The sequence below is a fragment of the Solanum pennellii genome, chromosome 1 (assembly GCF_001406875.1).
Source record: "Solanum pennellii chromosome 1, SPENNV200".
Classification (NCBI taxonomy): domain Eukaryota; kingdom Viridiplantae; phylum Streptophyta; class Magnoliopsida; order Solanales; family Solanaceae; genus Solanum; species Solanum pennellii.
Window position 1 is genome coordinate 95,165,887 of NC_028637.1, and position 21,589 is coordinate 95,187,475.

The following is a 21,589-nucleotide window of genomic DNA, read 5'->3' on the forward strand; positions in this document are numbered from 1 at the left end:
CTTGCTCATCAATAAAATTCAATTTTTAATGGTACAAATAAATGATTAAAAAAAAAGGGCAATTCTCACATATAGCAAATAAAAAATTTATATTTGTATGCTATAGCAAAGTTTGCATGATTGCACTCCATAGCAAACATAGAAAATGTATAACTATACATATACAGTTGAAGCGAATTGTATAAAACGAGTGTATAAACGAGAAAGAGAAAGATATTTGGGCAGAAAATTGTATAAGCGAAGTGTATAAAACGAATTGTATGATTATAAGTATATAGACCGATTATATACAATTTGAATTTGTATAAAATGAGAAAGAGAAAGATAAAAGAGACTTGGACATGGAATATACAATTGAATCGAATTGTATAAAACGAGAAAGAGAGAAATTAAATACAATTTGAATTTGCATAAAACGAGAAAGAGAGAAAGACAAAAGAAACTGGGCAGGAGAGTATTTTTATTGTATAATTATAAGTGTATATGACGAAAATATATGTACTTGCATGTGCATATACAATTTTCTCACGCTTTATACAAACAGAAACGCAATTTATATATTTCGCTTCTGTTTGTATAAGTGAGAAAGGCAAGGGTTGCGAGCGAGATCTGAAAGAGGAACAAAAATATATGTATTTATATAATTTTCTCTGCTTTATACAAATAAAAATAGTTTTTATATACTTGTGTTTGTTTAAAAAGTGAGGAAGCAAGCGAGAGATTGAAACGAGAATGGGAGAGTGGCGAGCGAGATTTTTGAGAGAGGGGCGACTGACAAATTTTGGCAAACGTTTGCTATGGAGCATAATTAAATCAAATCCTAGCTACTTTATTTATTTAAATTATTAGTTTACTATTATATACAATTATTCCTTAAAAAATGAGCAGTATAAAAACGAAAAATAGTGACATGCTTAATATAATTCCACAAATAGAATACGTAATAAAAAAAGAAAAAGAAAAGAAAGGCACGGTTAGAGCTCTTTGTGCGTCCCCACGAAGTTTTAACGACCTTTTCAGACTCTCTCGATTCTCCCCTTCAAAAACGCCTTCCCACTATTTTCTCCCTCCACTCTCTCTCTCACTAAATTTCAATTCAATTTTCTTCATTTCAAAAATTCACTGAACAGAATTTCCAACGACAATGTCTTTTTCAGATTCAGAAACGTCCTCTCATGGAGGAGAGTATAAGAATTTCAAGCAAATCAGCCGTGATCGTAAGCCATTACTTCACACATATTGCATTTATTTCAAATTTATCACTTGACATTTCTACTGTAATAATATCCAATTTTTAGAATGTGGCGATCGTAGCATTAATTCCAACTAGTTCGTGATTGATGTGTATGAGGATGCGATGCGTTCTGGTTGCTAGCTATTCTTGTTGCTTAATGTGAACAGTGCTTTCTGAATCATGAATCCAGACATTATAATTTGTATTTTAGAAAAATAATTTGATCAAAACTAATTGAAGGGAGCCTTGATGTAACTAGTAAAGTTATTGTCACGTGATCAGGAGGTCACGGGTTCAAGCTGTGAAAACAACCTCTTATAGAAATGTAGTGTGAGGTTGAGTAGAATAGATGGTTCGGCCATTCTTCAGACCTTCTGAATAGCGGTAGGTTAGTGCACATGCTTCCTGTTTTGATTTGACTAAAACTTTCTTGGATTTCAAGTAGGAGTTGACGGGGTTCGAAATTTAGAGCATCCAAAAGGAGGATTGGAGTGATATGGGGAGAGTTGAATTTGTTGCTTACATGTGGAGGCTTACACAACTTGATTCCCTTTATTTTTTTGGGTTGAGTTAGGCTCAGGTGCCATATCGTTACATGGTATTAGAGCTAGGTCCTTTCCCGTTTCCCGGTGCATGTTCCAATCAGGCTTGAACGTGGAGGGGGGGTTACAGTCCCACATAGGTTGGGGGAATGAATTGGTGGTTTGCTTCTATTGACTTGGCAATACTCCACTCATGAGCTAGATTTTGGGGTTGAGTTAGACTCAAACGTCATATATTTACACTTTGAAACATCTCATTCTGTAATAAGTGATTGGTGCCTTCCTAATTTTTTGTGTATCGAGATGAATTGTTAAGTTGATGCACAACAATGAGTAGCTGATGGAGAAATGATCTCAAGCGATACAACACTTCAGGAAATGAGTAAGGTGACTAAGGTCATATAATAAAAGCCTTTTTACCCATGCGGAGTACACCTCTTTTAGTAATTGCAGTGTGGATTCACCTAGCAGTTGAACTACTGAAAAATGGAAGAACAGAGATGCAAAATAGGAGACTTTATTAACCAGAAAAATCATCAAACCTTTTGTTAGCATCTTTTCAATCTAGCAACAAGAAGTATGTTTCCCCAGATTATTGTTTCTACTTGATGCATCAAATATTTTATTTCTATTGCGGCATTGAATTATGGTATTACCACAAGATTACTGTTCCTGATGCATTGAACTTGTCCTTTGATCTCTGTGGGTGTCTATGGCATTTCACACTGCATTAAAGATGAATTTCGACTAATGTGCTGTCTATCTTGATGTATTTTTGTTCTAGGACTATTACATGAAATGCTTCGAACTTCAGATTCAGGAGATTCAAGATCTTCATGGAAGGTATGTTAACAGGAGGAATTTATTACACGAAATCAGTTTGTTAAATTTTGTCTTTTGTCCTTGAAACAATTATATTTCATAGCTTTAAATACTTTTTTAAAAAATCTTATCTCTTAAAGAACGACTCTCATCCAGATGTTTGGGGAAAGCTAGTGTTTTGTTATGATGTTTTTTCCTCTAGCTTCCAAATGTCTTACCTCGTGCACAAAGTGCTTCCTAACTAGTAGGGGTTAGGGGGAGAGTGGTGTATACAGTACACAGCCTTCTCCTTCCATTTCTGCAAAGAGGCTGTTACCACTCCTTGAACTTTGAATCAGGGGGAGCAATTTTATCATTGTGTGAAGACTAGTTCTCTGTCCTGTCAATGCCAAAATTTCTAGAATGTCTATTGTTTACCCATCTCATCAAGTTTTGACATACATGGTTTGTAGTAAAATATCTTCCCAATATGAGTTAATTAAATTTAACATGAATAGTCTAACTTGTTATCTGTGTCATTACAATGATTGATCATGTGTCAGCATCAATATGTTGTAGCTGTGTTCATGAATGACATTGCTTGGTACTGGTTTGCGAGTAAATGCCAGCCCACGGTGAGATTGTCTAATAACCTCAAAAGGTAGTGTTATGAGAGAAGAAATGCACATGCATAAGAATTTAAGAGTCATTGTTGTTATTGGCTTCGGTCTCTATTTTTCATTTCAGTTATGTGATGCCTTTATGTCTTGACAGCATGGGAGACTTGCAATTTTTGAAATTATGCTGCTTAACTACTTCTTTGCAGGTTCTTATCATGGATAAAGTAACGGTAAAAGTGATGTCTTCCACATGCAAAATGGCTGATATCACTGATCAAGGAGTTTCATGTGAGCTCCGCATGCAATGAACTCTTTAAGTTTGTCTGTGTCATTGTTGAACTAGTTGACAATCTAACCTCACACAATTATCAAACCCCTTCAGTAAACCAAGAACAAAGAGCGTTTTTCAATGAGAAGTGAGAGATGACTAGTTTCATTAGGTTATGTGTATACTCCTATTTGTATAGAGAAAAATAAACGTTTAAAGGCACCACAAAAGTTACTCTGTGGTATCTAGTTCTACTCAGTCAGAAATATAAGGTTTATTGACTTCGTCACCAAACCTGGTGGAATGAGTCACAAAGTCCCATGTAGAGTATTTTAAATGGTTGTTAGTTCTAGCATGTCTTAATGATTATTTGTATTTATTGTGACAGTGGTGGAAGACCTTTTCAGAAGAAGACAACCTTTGCCAACAATGGATGCTATATACTACATCCAACCGTCAAAGGAGAAGTATGATCTTTTTCTCAAAATGCATTATCTACATAATCATCATGTGTTTGATTTTGTAACAAAGCACGAGAACTTGTATTGACTTTATACATGATCTTGAATGTCCTATTCGAACTAACAGTTAAAATTTGAGTTTGCAGTGTTGTTATGTTCTTGTCCGATATGTCAGGAAGAGAACCTTTATACAGAAAGTATGGACAGGATCTCATTCTCCATAAAATTTAGTGTACCGTAGGTTGATCAATTTAATTGAATCCTCTGGTTCTTGTTATCTTACTTCTATTATTTACCTATCTTTTCAGAGCATATGTATACTTCAGTCACCCAATACCTAAGGACCTGGTTTCGCGCATCAAGAATGACACAAGTGTCATACCCCGTATAGGTGCACTAGGAGAGGTAATGATCACATGTCTCTGTCTACAGTACTGCATGCATCATGAAAATGATCTCTTCACAAGTTTGACTGAATCTTCTTTTTCCTTTTTTTTTTTTTGGCACAATGCAGATGAATTTTGAGTACTTTCCAATAGACAGCCAGGTAATTTGGCAAATCTCTATGAACACCTTTTTTATTTACTTGGAACATTTAGTTCAATATCTGTTCATAAACTGGGAATTATACTAATTTTTTTTTTACAATTTTGACTAAGAAATATTATGAAGACATGAAATGGACCTGAATTTAATGGAATAGATGTAGAAGACTCACATAGCGTATCTCAACTAATTGAGTATTCATCTGTTGATTAATTGAAGAATTATGCCGATAGCGACTTTTTTAATCTGTCAGCTTTTATCACAGGGATTTGTCACTGACCATGAAAGAGCACTTGGAGAGTTGTTTGGTGAAAGTGCTCAAAGTTCCCGGCGTGCTGAAGCGTCCTTGAATGTAATGGCCTCAAGAATTTCCACTGTCTTTGCTTCACTGAAGGTAATTTGAACTTCACCAATGCTCTTTCATCTGAATTTTATAAACAAACCAAAAGACTACTGGTACAAGCCTTGTATTAGTTTATGTTGCAATTATTCTATCAAAAAACAAATGTTGAAAAGGTTGGTGCAATTGTGATTCTCTTTAGGTGAGTAAAGTATTTTGGTGGTGTAAAAGACATTGCATTTTCACGAATGTCTTTGATTTTTATTTGGGTCTCTTCCAGTTACTGTTCCCTGTGACCAACTTAGTTTTGCTAAAACTGTCTTTACATCCAGGAATTTCCTTTTGTGCGTTATAGAGCTTCCAAGGGACAAGATGGATCAACAGCAACAAATTTCCGTGAATTAGTTGCTGGAAAGCTTGCTGCAGCCATATGGAACAATATCACTACGTATAAGTCTAGTATTCCTAACTATCCACAGAAGGAGACATGTGAATTATTGATTCTGGACAGATCTGTTGACCAGGTTTGTAATTGATTTTGTTGATAAAATAATAATCAGCACTCGTTTCGTTTTTAACTTGATGAAATGATAAATTTTCTCGTTTAGATTGCTCCTGTGATTCATGAATGGACATATGATGCCATGTGCCATGACCTGCTTGATATGGATGGAAATAAATATGTACATGAGGTACGCATTGCTTCATTTTCTGGATCTCTTATATCAATATTCTCCTGAAGTTTGACCGAAATGTATTCACATCAGGTTCCTGGCAAAACAGGTGGTTCACCTGAGAAGAAGGAAGTTCTTTTGGAAGATCAGGATCCTGTCTGGTTGGAGCTACGGCATACTCATATAGCTGATGTATGTTTTGTGAATCACCTTATTCCTTTGATGCTTGTGCATGTCATATGTACTTCAACTCCTAACTTGAAGACTTTATCAGGCTAGTGAACGACTCCACGATAGGTTTACAAACTTTGTTTCTAAGAACAAGGCAGCACAAATGGAGCAGAGGTTGGTGTGTCTAAAGCTGTGAAATATAATTTTACTCCTTTGAAAACTGTGTGGAAACCTGCATCTTTATGAGTACAGCATGAACTCTGCTCCATGTCTGTGGATGATGCAGCATCCAGTCACTTGTTAATTGTTTTAGTTGTTACCAATTGATTATAGATGTGATTTGTTAACTACAGATGAGTAGATTTGCAGAATTTTATTCATGAAACTTCCTTCTGATGATTCCTCAATTCAAATTTATTTTTACTCAGAGATGGAAGTGAATTATCTACACGAGACTTGCAGAAGATGGTTCAAGCATTGCCACAGTATAATGAACAAAAGGAAAGACTATCTACCCATGTCGAGGTTTGTTCCTTGGTCAACTGGACCCATGCGTGGACTTCTTCGTTTATTTCAAAAAAGCAAACTTAAAGCTTTAGCCCTTCACATTTAAAAGTTCTTATGGAGTAGTACTTCAACAATTAAATTGTTCTTGAATAGAGGTTGACTATAAGAAATTAGACTTTGAGGTACTTCTGGATATACGATTCTTAGGAGCTAGTTTCATTGGTTTAGGTTTGTATTCTAAATTTGTATAATCCCTAATAACAGCCAGCTTCTTACTGATCCCTTCTGTGGTAGAGCTCATGGGGATGGTCATATCTTATTCGAACACAAAACCTGCTGCAAGTATTTAAAAGTCATAGCATCTTCCCTGTCGTTGGTCTTACCTATGTTAATATCCATACAGTTATTCTTTGGTTATTTAGGAACAATTGAATTTGACAATGTGATGAACCTAGCATGCAATAAAATGCTGAAGTTTATTTCATTACTTGATTGATCAGATTGCTGGAGAGCTTAATAAAATTATCCGAGACACGGGTCTTCGGGAACTTGGACAGCTAGAACAGGATCTTGTCTTTGGCGATGCAGGAACAAAAGAAGTTATCCATTATCTTAGGTCGAAGCAGGTGGAAATTTTTGTGCTGACTCAGAAGAAATATTCAAACTCATTGTAATTTCCACTACAAGGCATGGTCTAAGTAACAACTTTTCTGCATGCAGGATACTTCAGGTGAAAATAAGTTGCGCCTGATGATGATTTATGCATCTGTGTATCCAGAAAAATTTGAGGGCGACAAAGCAGCGAAACTGATGCAGGTATTTACTACATGCTAAATTCTTGAAACAGTCCGAATTCCATCTAGCATATCATTGTTGTTTTGTGAACAATCTCATGGTAGATTGGTATAAGTATGTGGACACATAATATAATAACTGGAGCGTAGTAGTTTTGTCTGTTGATTTAAGGGGAAGAATGAATCTTCTGAAGAGCAACTGGAATGATTTCGTGATGCATCAAGAAAAATGATGCCCGAAAATCACTGAAGAATCCATAGAATGCTTAGTATCAGAAGAGTATGAATAGGATGTTGCAAACAATATAATTTTCCAAGTTCAAATGTTGGGGTTTCTATGCATTCTTCCAAATAAGTCAAGAACAATAAAAAAAGTAAAAGAAAAAGATGGTTTTATGAACAACAATGCAGTTGGCTTAATTGAGGCAGTTTTCTGTTGTGATTTTTCGAGCATTTATTTTACCAAGTACAATTATAATGTGTCACTGGATGTAGTTTAGAAAATGTGACATATGAGAAGAAAATTATGGAGCGAGAACAATAGATCAAGAGGAGAAGTTCTAATTTCTGTAACAATTTCACCATGTGGACCAACAAAAGCTATCTCCTGTACATCAATGCTCTCAGGATTCCTTGGCCACCTTGGTTACTATTTATAGAATGAACCAGTTTTGGAGAAAATAGTTCTCAACCAAATGTTTTTATGCTATAAGAAAAATATGGCCATCCCTAGTTTATCCATATTCAATGTCCTAGAATCAACTTGTGGAGTTGTTATTTTTTGTCTTAAATGCATGGCTATGTTTTGTATTGGCTCATTTGTACTGCTACTTGAATCTAAGGGAAGTTTGAAAATTTTAATATAGATTCTTTTTCCCCCTAGTTAGCAAAATTGTCACCTGAGGATATGAAGGCTGTGAAAAATATGAGAATGCTAGAGGGTTCAGAAAAACGGAAGCCAAGTGGAAGCTTCTCCCTGAAGTTTGATTCGCAAAAGGTAAACATTTAAACTTTCCTGGAGTCTTCAGCTCTCATAACGACTGAAATGAGACCTGACAGTTGCTAGATTTTGTTGTTTGCATATTAGAAAGGGAATGCAGCTAGAAAGGATCGAACTGGAGAGGAAGAAACATGGCAGCTATTCCGGTTTTATCCCGTGATAGAGGTTTGCTATACTTTTCAATCCTCCTTTGTATATAATTTTTCAGAATTGAACTCGCAAGATATTTCATCTTTGTTTAGTGCTTATAAGATTGGTAGTATAAGAGGGTTGCAGTTTTTGTTACCAGCCATATTATTATATCTTCTTCATTGTTTAGATTAGGTTGCCTTTTAGTATGGAATAGCAAATTAACTGCCAACTTTACGACCAGATAGAGATTAACTTCAAATTTCTACATGAACTGTAGGATTTAGGTCCTAATTGACTGACTGAATCCACTAAATGACCTAGCAATGAGAATATCTAGAAGATCATATGACTGGAAGTTCTTATTGCATGCTCCACGTAGAGGATACCTTCCCAGTACTTTTTTGAAATGGAAATTGCTCAAGGACCAATTCACCTGCTTACCATTGAAGGGTTCTGAATTATATTCCAGAAAACTACCATACTTGGAAGCGGGTCAATTGCCATTGCCTCTCTTTCTAGAACTCTATTTTTGAATTTGGGGACTACCATGCTCACAAAAAAAGAAATAATGCTTTTATGAGAGATGCTTCTTTAAATTGCCATTGTGTGAAAGCAGAATACATTCAGCTTTGATTACATTGTCTGCTTCTCAAATGTTTCATGTTTAATCAATAGCTCTTTGAATGCTTAGCTCATACATCATGCTTTCTGAATGATATAACCAATCCTGCTTCTTTCAGGAGTTGATTGACAAAATGTGTAAAGGTGACTTGTCAAAAGATGATTATCAGTGCATGAACAGTTCTCAAACTGCTCCTCGTGAGTTTAATGGATCTTCTGCAAGGAATGTCCCACCAAAGGCCACTACTGAATCTACTAATCCACGTTCAGTGAGATCAAGGAGGACTCCGAATTGGGCACGTTCTCGTACTTCTGATGATGGATATTCAAGGTTCTCCTGTGAAAAAATCGTCTTTATTAGAGTTGTTTTTTTCTTTTTAACCTAGAAGATCCAGGCCTCCAGGACTCCCATATGAAGAAACTTTCACTTTTTAGTTAAAAGAGTACCATGTTTATTCATTTAATTTTTCATTACTATTTTCCATGGAGTAGGATTTGCATAGCATGCAGCATCTAATTTTATATATGTTCGAAAAATTGTATTTAACATTCCTCATCTTGTCTTGTGTCTTTGTTGGAATTTTCTCTAGTGACTCTAATCTCAGAAACTTTTCAACTGATTTTAAGAACATGGGACAACGGATTTTTGTTTTCATTATCGGTGGTGCAACTCGATCTGAGGTAATTCCGTAACTTTTAAGTTCCATCCGCTGTCTTTCCACTTAGGCATCTGAAATGGTATATTGTTGATTTTCTTCTACGCAGCTTAGGGTTTGTCATAAGCTTACAGCAAAGCTAAGGAGGGAAGTGGTCCTTGGCACAACTAGTCTAGATGATCCACCTCAATACATCACGGTAATAATACTTCATCCAGGAGTTTTTGGTGAGGTGTCTTTGACTTTGATTTTCTAGAATTCAGACAATCTTCCTCTCTTAAAATTAAATTAAATTGTGTGAATAATTCTTTACATGCTTGCAAAACATTCATCTTAAAATGATCAATCTTGGTATCAATCACTCGGAGACTTCTCTAGATATAATTTAATTATTCATGAGTTAAACTTTTAGTTTTGCATAGATGAGTTGATTAATCCATGTCCGATTAACCACTTCAATTTTGGTTGTATGAGAATATTGGATCTTTTAAAAGGGTCTTTTGTGAAGGCATGCAAGCAAAGTTACCTATTAATCTCTGATAGGCCTTCTCATCATTTCAACATCCAAATTGTTTGAAGTGTAATCTTACTGGAGAAGCAGTTCAGGCTATGATAGTGTTATAAAACTTGTCAAAGTTAGAAACTGTGGTGATGGCTGAAATCAGAAAAAGGAATTATTGCATCACTTTCGTAACCCTAATAGTCAAGTGACATATATACTCAATCTGAACTCATCTCATCTTGTTCCACAGAAACTGAAACTGCTATCCGAGAAAGAGATTGCAGTAGATCCTGGCCTCGGAATTTAATGTAGTATTTGGGATTTATAGAGTACCTTTTTTCATTGACACCCAGAAGGTCAGTGAGAAAGCTAAACCGATTATCGCTTTATGTTTTTCCTCTCCTTTTGCTTCCTAAAACCAACTTTCTTAAATTTTAAAAGTTCAGGATGCGCATGGCAGTTGCTTAGTTTCTGGTGCTTCTTTTATTGTTTTCACGAGAAGAATTTGATTCACTGCAAAGGTATATATATCAATTTTAAAGAAGGCTTAATGCTACTGGAGTCTGGATTTACACATGGCAGTTGGTTGACTGCTTTAATACTAATCTGCAGCTTAGGTAGAAACCTATCTATAAAAGAAGATATTATAGAAACTTCCTTCCAACATTCATGAGGCTGTGAAGGAGTTTAAGTACAAGTTTGCTTTTTGTTTTAAACTTTAAACACTAAGCATGATTACACTCTTGAATTTTTGTAATTGTATTAAATGTAGTTGGCCAAGTTTGTCTTAAAAGGCATGTATTAAAAGAAGAAAGATTGTTTGTATCTGTAAAAGGAAATTTTCTGTTTTCATATACCATCTTCAATGCCTTTAATTTGGTCCAAAACTGGAGTCAGTTGGTACCTTCTCAGGTGATCAAACTTATATATCATTTGCTTGCTACTAAAATTTCTAGTTAAATATAATTGCTGTAACATTACACTTACTAGTGCTGTATGTAATTCTTTTCAAGGCACAAAATTTTTATAAAGAATTTTATATGGCAAAGGAGTTATTATTAGAGGATATGTAAATCAAGTTAACAGAAATCAAATGAGAATGAAATGAAATGTAAAATAAATACTAGCTTAAATATTCATAACAGTCCGACTGCAAGAGGAGATTATCAATAAGCAAGCAAGATACTTAAATAAAATACCTAGCAGTTATTTACAGAGATTATGGATGTTCTGGAAACTCTGTTTGTTGAAGAGTGGTTATGGTGATTGAAACAGATAGCAAGTTAGTTCATCAAGCTCTTGAAGGAACAATTTGTTTTCCATTTTTCTAGTTAGAAAATCAGAGAATCAAGGTGTAACTCTTGATGTTTTACACCTTATTTGGATGGTTGTAATTACATGTTTTACACCTTATTTGGATGGTTGTAATTACCCATTGTGTTGTTAGTTCAAATACAATGTTTGTTATAGTTGTTACTTAAATTTTATTGCATCCTATTGTTTAAATTTATCATTAGGTTACAACAAAGACTCAATTTATAAAATGACCGATTTGATGTGATGGTGTCATTACCTTAACATTTTCTTCTCATTTTATCTTTATTTTTGTATTTAATAATCATATTTCGTCTTTTATCCTACCTTTTCATTCTAGCTCGACCCTGTAATACCCTACTTCTTCTTTTTTTATAGTTTTATCATTCAAATTATGAATGTGTGGTATTATGTAGTGGAAAAGAAAAAATATACCTTTGAACTATCATAAATGATATGTAGATATCTTTGTTATACTATTGGGACATTTGTGTCCCTAGCGTCTAAAAACTAGAGCGTATATGACCTTTACTCTAACGTAAGACTAAATAGGGACATGTGACACAATCTTATCTATCGATCCGATGTCGGGTCGATTTATAAGATTATGACACGTATATATCAGTTAGTATAAAAGGTATATGCCTTAGTTTTCGGGCGACAGCGGCATCAATGTCCCTAAAGTGGGATGGCTGAATACCATTTATGATAGTTCTGAGTTATATTTCTCTTTTTCCCCAATTATGTAACAACGAAGAGCAATACAATCTATCTAAACATTACATTCATTATACACAATACGATAACGATACGATACATCTTTTATGTGCTTAACTAATCTTCTAAAAGGGGGTTTTAACCATCTTTTATTTGTAGACATTTCAATTTATGTACTAATTAATCTTCTATCTCGATTCTCATTACCCTTCTATCAGGACTCATATTATATTTAAATAATCAATTTATCCTCAATATTTCTTAGGCATATCTCTACCCATCCTCAAGCCTACTAACGTGAGCGACATATGTTTTTTTTTCTAACCCTGGATAGTAAAATTATACTATGTAAGTACAATAGTAAATTTATTATTAAATTTGTTTTTACTGTTCACAGTGTTTATAGTTTATAGTTTTTTAATTCCTCTAGAGAAATGTACACACTCAACGTGCATTTAGCCGCAGCTTCGTGCTTGAATTGATAACACTTGGGCTACTAGTTGAAAATTTCGATTCAGAAATCCATTTTCGAGATTTACAGCATTCAACAATGGATTCGATGCTTCCGATTGCGATTCTGTCGGCGATCATCGGAATTGTGATTGCTTTTCTAGTTTTCGGGAATTATTTCCAAAAGAGGAAAGCGGAAGTTGAATCTGTAGCCAAGCCGGAGACAATTCAAACCAATCAGAAGACTTCAAAGCCTCAGCAATCTCACAAAAATACTTCGAAGAAATCGCAACCTAAATCACATTCTCACACCGCCGATCATAAGGTAAAATTGACCGCTTACATTTACGACTACTATTTTTCTTTTCTTTTTTATTTTGAAATTTCTCTCTTTTTTCCCCTGGCTCTAGGGTTTGTTCATGTTTTGGCTACTGAATTATTTGAATCTCTTAATTTTGCGTTGGAAATGAGCAACTCTGTTGTGCAGCTTTGAGATTCTTTAGGTATTCAATCAATTAAGGACGCTTCAATCTCAAATTAGTGGAGTTGGCTTCTTTATAGACATATCTGTATCAGTTTAGCTCTAAGGCGCACTTTATTTAGCATTTTTATCATAATTAGACTATTTTTAAGCAATCATCCTGCTGCAACACATTTTTTTTCCAGTTTTAGGACAGGATATGTCCTAGGCAAGCAGAGATGGAATGTGTAAACTGAAAAATATATTTTTACTAATATTTCTGGTTTTCAGAAATTGCAAGTTGTGAATGGGTAGAAGTTTGCTCTAGCTGCTCTTTTTCTTTTCTTCCTTTTTATCATATATTTCGGTAAAATGATACAACCCATGAAGTGTAATATTATGACTAATGTGAAACTTATCAAACTTCTTCCAAGTAGTTATGCTTTTTTTCTTCTCTTTCTTTCTGACAAGGTGACAAACTTATAGTCAAATTACTCCCTTAGCACTAAGATGGCTGGACTTGTACATCAGTCAAAAAGTTACAAAGATTTCGCATCTCTTAAGGCAATATAAAGGCAAAAGATGGAAGAAAATTGAAGAGAAAGAACAAAAAAGTACCTTGAAGTTCAAAAAGGGAAAAAAGTAGATGCCTAAATATGTCAGAAGCCCAAAATAGGCTGAACAGAACAGGACCAATCCCGTAGCTATATATTGTTAAAAAGGGGGTAAAGATGATAATATGCTGTCGCGGAGGTCTAAATTTGCTACAGTAGGAAGCTTGATGTGATGTGTTAAACCAAAAAGTCAAAGTTGTCTTGGAATTCTCTTCTTGGATATGTTTCACCTTCTTGCAAAGGAACCATTGCACCTTATATAGGGTAGAATCAGTAGAAATGGAGACCTCAATCGGTGTATTGGCAATTTCTATAGTTTCCTTTAATAGCTTCAATTTGCTACATCCTGTTTCTTCCTTCAAAAACTTCACTTTGCTGTGAGCTCACTTTTTTTCAACACTACTATAAATAACTCTCCCTCATTTCTCATCCCCAATAATGTTTCAACAGACTAGCCAAGTTGCTTTCATCAGTTAAGGTTTTTCTGGATTTCATTGCAAATATAACCTTGAGGTGTGTATTCAATGACCAGGCAACTGAAAAGTGACTTTTGGTACTGGCTATTTGCCTATTTCTGCAGGATGCAAACAAAAGGCATCACCCACTGGACTTGAATACTCTAAAGGGTCATGGGGATATTGTCACAGGAGTTTGCTTCTTACCCAATGCACAGTCTTTGGCAACTGGTAATTTTGGTTTATGCATTTGTATTGTTTGAGCTCAAATCATTCTGAAACAGTGAGGGGATGCAAGAACCTTTACGAACATTGTCTCACTTATATTTTTGGTCTGTAAGAGAAAATACCTGTATGTATAGATAACTAGGTAACTTAAAGATATGACTTGGCTGAGCCACTCATTCACATTACATACTTTGGTGGCCAGTTTTTTACTTAAACAAAATATATATGTTATCCTTAAACTTATAATTAAAGAGAACATGCTTTAAATTGTAGTCATAGTTACATTGTGCACATCTTCTATCACTTCAAAGGATCTATGGTTCTAGCGATAGTTGTTTACATTCCACTTACATATTTTGGTAGGAGGATGGGGGAGATAGATGTCAATTTTCCATACTAATGTTTTTCTCTTGCAGCTTGTGCTGACGGTGTTGTTAGGATCTTCAAGTTGGATGATGCTTTGAGCAAAAGCTTTAAGTATGACTCTTACTGTTTTATTATTATTAAGACAGTAATCTAATTTTTATTAAGCTTCGAGCAAATTTTTATTGTTACTATTATAATTATTGTTAGGTGAATTTATTGCAAATTTCTAACTCTAATCCATGGTGTATCTTATTCAGGTTTCTGAGAATTAATTTGCCTGCTGGGGGTCATCCAATTGCAGTTGCAGTTGCTGATGAAACTTCCTCGGTTGCAGTGGCGTGCCATGCTCTTTTTGGTTCTTCCCTGTACATGTATGGTGAAGAGAAACCTAAAGCAGATGCTGATTCCAAACAGGCCAAGCTTCCTCTTCCACAAATCAAATGGGAACAGCATAAAGTTCACGACAAAAGAGCAATCCTAACTCTAGTTGGTACCAAGGCAACTTATGGTAGTGCTGATGGGAGTACTATCATTGTTTCATGTTCTGAAGGTAAGGTTGGATAATTCTAATGAACTTCTTTTCAACTTACCCAGAGAATTTTTGAGTTAAAGCTCAATGGATATCCTGATTCTAGAAAAAGATTGATTGGCTCATATTTGTAGCTGGAGAATGCATGGTTATGGGGAAGCTATCACGTATCGTATTGATTTTTTAATTCTATAATGGATTTTTAAGTTTATTCAATTTCATACTGTAGCCAGTGCTGATTGGCCTAACAACTACCATGCGTAGCTTTTATCAGTACGTAAAGTTTTATTGAGGTAGCAAAAGACCAACACAAAGTTTGTCCTGGATTAACAAAGATTCCATCCTTTATAGTACTATGTTTTTGAATATTTAAGTTAATTCTATCTGGATGTCTCACTGTTTACAGCAAGCGATTTACACTAATGTCCAAATTAGCTAAGGCATGTGAGCTTCTAATACTGGTTCATGTAGTCTTTCCTTAGAAGTATCTACAATTTCTTTCAGCTTAAACTGCCCAAACTATACATGCTGGAACTGTCGTACAGATTTTCTTTAGCTCCCTTGTAATTTTCCATCCTTCCCAGAAGCAATACAATTCTTTTAGGGTTCTTGGCAATTGGCATGACCCTCCTCAAGCCAAATATCTGCAAAAACATTCTGCCTAGTAACTATACAATGCAAAAATAAGTGGTCAGTATCTTTATTATCAAACCACACAAATGTTACTTGCTGCAAATGTGAAATCCCCCTTTCTCTCTGAAGATCTTGCTTTTTTTTTTAATGATCGTGGTGTCCGGGCCAGCTTTCGCGTACCTCGACTAATTCCACGGGATACCTGCCACCTCCCACCAACAACAGGTACCAGGCTCTATGCACCAAGGGTAGGACAGATGAGAAGAATCACCTAGTGTTTTTGTCTTCGCTGAGTTTTGAACTGGGACCTCAGGATTCTCAACCACTTCATTAACCACTAGGTCACACACCCTTGGGTGCAAGATCTCGCTGTTTTATATAGGCATCATGTGACAAAACCCAGCTGAAGAAGCTACTTTACTTGGGCCATATACTTCCAAATCAAGGTTCTTGATTTTCTAGCAGAAAAAGAGACATCCTTATTGAGTAACTTATAACATGATTCACAGTGAATTTTCCGTTGTTATTTGCAGTCCATCTGAGCCTGACAGGATTACCATTGAGATGTGTTGACTTCCCCAACTCCAAAAGAAGTTGGACCTTTGGGCCATGCTTTCAACTTACCACTTGAAACAATTCCTTCCAAACCCCACATTCCGTTTATTTTCTTATAGCCGTCATGCTTAATTTTGAATGCTTTTTGGCTTTGTAGGAGATTATTTGGTCTGAGATTGGATGAAAGTTTGTGGACATCATATCTAATATCTTAAAAGTTTGTGTATATCAATACATCAACTATCTCGTAATTGAGCGTGTTGGTAGATAGACAAAGTCACTAATTACTGGAGCTGTTAGTTACCTACTTCCCTAACATATTTTCCTTAACTACAGTATCATGATTGAAAATGTTACAATACCAAAATCACTTTTCAGTCCTGCACCAAAAGGCTTTGCCATGCCACAACTTGGTAGTTTTTTTTTTTTTTTGAATAAAAGATGATGAATCACATTCTACCATAAAGTTGAGAATCTGTAGCCTTATTAGAGTTTCAGAAGCAAAATTCAGATGGCAATGAAAAGTCACACACAATTCATTCCAAGTGCTTAAGTTTCTTCAACTTTAAACCATTTAATAGTCAGAAGTGATTTGATATATTACATTTGAAATTATTATACGACAAAATGAATATGGAAATGAAAGCATCAAATCAAGTTTCAATTTATCAGTCAAAACTTCGACTGGGTCTTAAGATCAAATGGGGATTGTAGAACTGGGTTGAAGTTGTTTCACTTAGTCCAAATTATAAAGTTTGATGACACTACCTTAGCTTGGATGTTTGGTCATGTTTTTTTCTCGGGTTCTCTATGCTCTCTGGGATCAAACACTTCTGCTGTTTGTTGCTGTATTTGCAGAACGAACCATCACAGCAACTCAATGATTTGTTTGCAGAAAGTTCTGCTGTACATGTCTTTAACTGCCAGAATAAGATAAAGATCGTATGATGCAAAATCTTTTTAAAATGTTATCGCTTTAAGAAATGAATATGTCATTTTGAATTTTGTTTATTGATGAAAGTTAATGATATGATCATAGACGTGGTGACTAGCTATTTTGTAATGCCTGAATTCCAGTACCTCTTTGTGTCGTAGTTCTTCTTTTCTGCTTGCCAATATTGTTTCTGTGATCTCATATCCACAAACATCTCTGCAACCAGATTCTTCTTTTCCTTTCTTTTTTGTGTGGAAGAACCCTTTTTCCCATAGAGCAAAATGACAAATGTAATAATCTACATCTGTATTTTTTGGTGTTTCAGGTACTGATATTGTGCTTTTTCATGGAAAAAGTGGAAAGATTGTTGGAAATGTCGATACTAATCAGCTCAAAAATAACATGGCTACTATATCTCCCAATGGACGTTTTATAGCTGCCGCAGCTTTTACTGCTGATGTCAAGGTGAAATAGATGTTGCGACCTTATCATTTTGTCAGACTGAATTTCTTTAAGCTTTTATAAAGAGTCTCAACAAGTGATGTGCTACATTTTTTTAAATTTCAATGTTAATATAGTAGGGAAACTAGTGTAATAAGAGATATTGGAAGATAGAAGAAAAGGGAAATGCGGGTGTCTTTTTTCCTGTTCAGCTTTTTTGGGGGTGTGGCCAGTGTGGTTAGATAGGAGAAACAAAGAGAGCGGAAGCTAATGGTTATACTAAACTTTTGCATCAGTAGTTTCCTGAGACATTAAAAATGTTTCTGCAGCGTCAGCTACATTCTTTTCAATTGCATCTTGTTGTTTATTGTCAAGTATCAGAAAGTCTGGCATGTTAGTAGGACTGTTATGTACAGTCTTTTCAATCTGGTGGTTTGAAGGGCATTTAGAACAAGTATCTTGTGGTGGAGCTGGTCAAGTAAATAGAACCTATGGTTATCACCTGGTTCAAGTCATCTCATATGCAGCTGGGTGAAAGTTTGGACACAGATGGTCAAATGGTGTTTGCCATTGATTCACTCAAGAACATCTTTTAGAACCATGTACACCCACCACCCGTCCATAAAGGGAGATCCAAAGGTTTCTCCTATGTAATCTGAAGAGAGAGAGAGAGCTAGATGGTGGATCTACACAATATTTTTCCTTATGTTTTCTGTGTGAATAGCTAACACTTTCCAATCCTTCCTAAGAAAGGTGGAGATTGCATCGTCTAAGTTTATTTTAAGTATTACATTTACTCTAGGAGATTGTATTTGTCATTTTTCCAAAAGAGTCAACTAAACTGGGATAAGTTATGAAGGAAAAGTAGGTTATATAAATTTGTGGTGGGGATTCAATACTCTGGTAAAGCTTTCATATCTTATGGTGTGGTTTGGGTCCTTTTATGTTTTATGCAATTTACATCACACTCCTTTGTCAACTTGGGAAGGATTTTTTCATATATTTCTGACTCGGTTGTTGGATGTCATCAAAGTAGAGTTCTTGAACAAATTCTGTATTTTTAACAGGTTTGGGAGATTGTGTACTCGAAGGATGGTGCTGTAAAGGAGGTTTCAAGGATTATGGAGCTCAAGGGGCACAAGGTTAAATGATATCACGTTCTTGCACTAAGAAAGTGTATTTTCATCTTCTCTTTTTGTATCCTTCTCTAGGGTTCTAGATCAATATTATCTGAGTTCAGGTGTTTCCGATGATATTTCTAGGGTGAACAAGATGGGAACAGGCTTATTATTGTCCTAATTTGTACTTGAGTGAAATTTTTTAGCTTTATGTTAATATTTTAGGGAAAGGAGAAATTTTAGAAAATTATTATGGGAGTATCAATTTGAAGTATGCTGTTTCAGCAAAGACCTCCGAAGATTCAAATACTTTGTGGTTGATTGTAGATTGGGAGCATCTCTTTCAATTTGTGTTCATGATTCAGCTGATGAATGCAATCTTGATTTTATTATAGGTGTACAATGCTCTCTCCACAATTGACAGTGTCATTTAGTTTCAATGAACTTTTGCAATTGACCTTTTTTTTGTATTTGCTGCTAATTTGTTGCTTTTTTTAATCATTTCTGTATATGTCTAAATTTTATGTGGATGCTATACAGAGTGCAGTGACGTGGCTATGCTTTAGCCCGAATTCTGAACAAATAATCACTGCATCGAAGGATGGTACCATCAGAGTGTGGAATATTAATGGTATATCTTCCCCTCCATAGCTTTATTTTGTTACTAATTTACCATTATTACCTCGTCTAATTAATTTTCCTTTGGCTCTTGCATGCAACATTCTTGTCCAGTACGGTATCACCTTTCTGAGGACCCTAAGACATTAAAGGTGTTCCCTATTCCCCTTATGGATGCAAGTGGCACAACTTTACACTATGATCGTTTATGTGTATCACCTGATGGAAAGATATTGGCCACTACTCATGGTTCGATGATGCAATGGCTATGTATGGAGACTGGGAAGGTTCTGGAAACAGCTGAAAAAGCACATGATGGTATTCTTCTCAAATAACTTCATGACTTTATCAAAAAAATGTTCAACCATTTTCATCCTTTTTGTATGTGCAGAACCAGTCTGTAGAAGTTCTTCTGTATATGAAGCAGCTATGAGCCTATGACTGGGTGCTTCTTGGCAACAGTTCTCAAATTTTTGTTCCTTCCCTAATAGATAAGACAACAAGAACCTGAACAGAATACATTAGCACATCCTTGGGTAGGAAAATAAACTGAAACAAATAGCAGAATATGAAAACTATAAAAAATGATCATTCTAATAGAAATACCACAAAGGAATTGAAGCCTGGGCCCCAAGTATCACAATTCATTACTTAACCTGTGCTTTACAACATTTATTGTATGTCTAAACACAAAATACTACAAAAATAAGAAACGTATTAGAAAAAGATAAAAGAAGGTCTTTGACAAAGGTGCAAGTAACTTGTTCATGAACTTGTGCACCACAGTGCTTTTTGTCTACTGGGTGGGTGAACAACGATGGAATGAGTCTGATTTACAAGAAAACAAAATATGGGGAAGTAGCAAGGGTTCCTGTGAACCAGAGTGTTCAACGTGGCTCTGCCACTGTGGCCGGTAGTCCAGCCATACCAGTCATGCTATCAACTTGTGTTGATTTGAAAATTTATTTTCTTCCACTTTTTTACAGGTGATATCACGGACATGGCATGGTCGCCTTCTCCAATTCCAATGGGTAAGTCTCTCCCATCCCAAGTGATGTTCTTTTTTATTTGTGATTGTACTTTATTTTATTTTACTGTCTACATTAGGTCATTAAGAGGATAAGCTTTTTTTCCTCTTTTTTTTTTCAAAGTCTTTTGTCACCAAGTCAAACAACAGTTTGTCTCTTTTGGCTGGCATCTTGCTTTCAATGTGTATTCCTCTTAGTTTTAATGTCTTTTCTGAAATCTTCCATTTTTTTCAAGTATGGAGATGAGACTCGCTTTCTATCATAAAAGCTATGATGGAGAAGTTTAAAAAATCGGAGCGAAAAGGAAAAAATTAATAGTAGGAGCAAATCCTTGTGGTTTAGGAGGAAGCTATCAATTTACACTTCTTCCTGGTGTTGAAAAAATTGTACTCCCCCTGGTTCAATATGTTGTCTTAATTTGACTGCCCACTGAGTTTAAGAAGTAAAGAAGACTTGAGAATCTTGTGGTCTTAAACTAAAGATATGTAGTATACATCAAAATGTCCTTTAATCGTGTAGTCTTATAATTTTTTGGTGTCTTAAACATGTGGGGCTAAAGAGTTGTCAAATTAGGAAAGAGGAGCTCCTTTTTTAAACAGGCTAAAAAGAAAATTAAGACCAACAAATTGAAGGGGAATGAGTAGTAGCTTAATAACCAATCAGGCTTTTAAGTTCCTAGAATGTGTTTAGCAAAGATTTCCAATGGCAGCAGAAAACTATTAGTGTTTATTTTGTCTAAAAAGTTTCAACAAATTTTGATTTCTGGAAACGGTCTTAACATTATTAAGCTTTGTTTTCTTTTCATTGTATCAGGTGACAAGAAAGTTCTGGTGTTGGCCACAGCGAGTGTCGATAAGAAAGTGAAGTTGTGGGCAGCTCCATCCCTGAATGCATCATGAATGTTTCCCCATGAATGACAAGTATTTGATGTCTCGCCTAGTTTTTTGAACTAATAGATCATAGGGGGACTGACGATCAGAAGAGGAGAATACAGCCGAAGTTAGAGGATTGAGTGCTTACATCTTTTAAGGGCTTTGTTATTTAAAGAGAGACTTAACCAGAATGTGGTGAAGCTAGAGAAAAATTTTGATGTTTAATTTGATGTTATATACATGGGTGGTAGGTAGTGTTCTCTGCCAAGTCCCGAGGGATGGTCAGGTGTTACTAGTCTATTTTAGAGCTTAAAACTGGAAATGGCTACTTTTTTCTGTTTCAATTTAAAAGAAAATTATATATTTTGCAAGTTCCCTTCTACTTGTG

The 21,589-nt window shown here is 35.3% G+C and overlaps 2 protein-coding genes across 2 annotated transcripts; both read left to right on the plus strand.

Annotated features, from left to right (window-relative positions):
* The first annotated feature begins 968 nt into the window (after positions 1-968).
* On the plus strand, positions 969-10,855 carry LOC107003225 (protein transport Sec1a). The gene is made up of 22 exons (XM_015201522.2): positions 969-1,217; positions 2,561-2,619; positions 3,404-3,485; positions 3,854-3,932; positions 4,073-4,123; positions 4,235-4,331; positions 4,441-4,473; positions 4,738-4,866; positions 5,145-5,336; positions 5,421-5,504; positions 5,580-5,678; positions 5,761-5,831; positions 6,086-6,182; positions 6,665-6,790; positions 6,885-6,980; positions 7,842-7,955; positions 8,046-8,123; positions 8,831-9,042; positions 9,302-9,392; positions 9,477-9,566; positions 10,120-10,225; positions 10,316-10,855. Exons 1-21 carry the CDS (start codon positions 1,145-1,147, stop codon positions 10,174-10,176), a joined length of 2,010 nt encoding a protein of 669 aa, XP_015057008.1. The 5' UTR covers positions 969-1,144; the 3' UTR covers positions 10,177-10,225; positions 10,316-10,855.
* A 1,475-nt stretch (positions 10,856-12,330) lies between these two features.
* LOC107003232 (transducin beta-like protein 2) lies at positions 12,331-21,564 on the plus strand. The gene is made up of 10 exons (XM_015201534.2): positions 12,331-12,675; positions 14,005-14,110; positions 14,524-14,584; positions 14,731-15,023; positions 17,450-17,589; positions 18,633-18,707; positions 19,224-19,314; positions 19,416-19,619; positions 20,288-20,332; positions 21,143-21,564. The coding sequence occupies exons 1-10, from the start codon at positions 12,451-12,453 to the stop codon at positions 21,226-21,228; spliced, it is 1,326 nt and encodes a 441-aa protein (XP_015057020.1). The 5' UTR covers positions 12,331-12,450; the 3' UTR covers positions 21,229-21,564.
* The last annotated feature ends 25 nt before the right edge of the window (positions 21,565-21,589 follow it).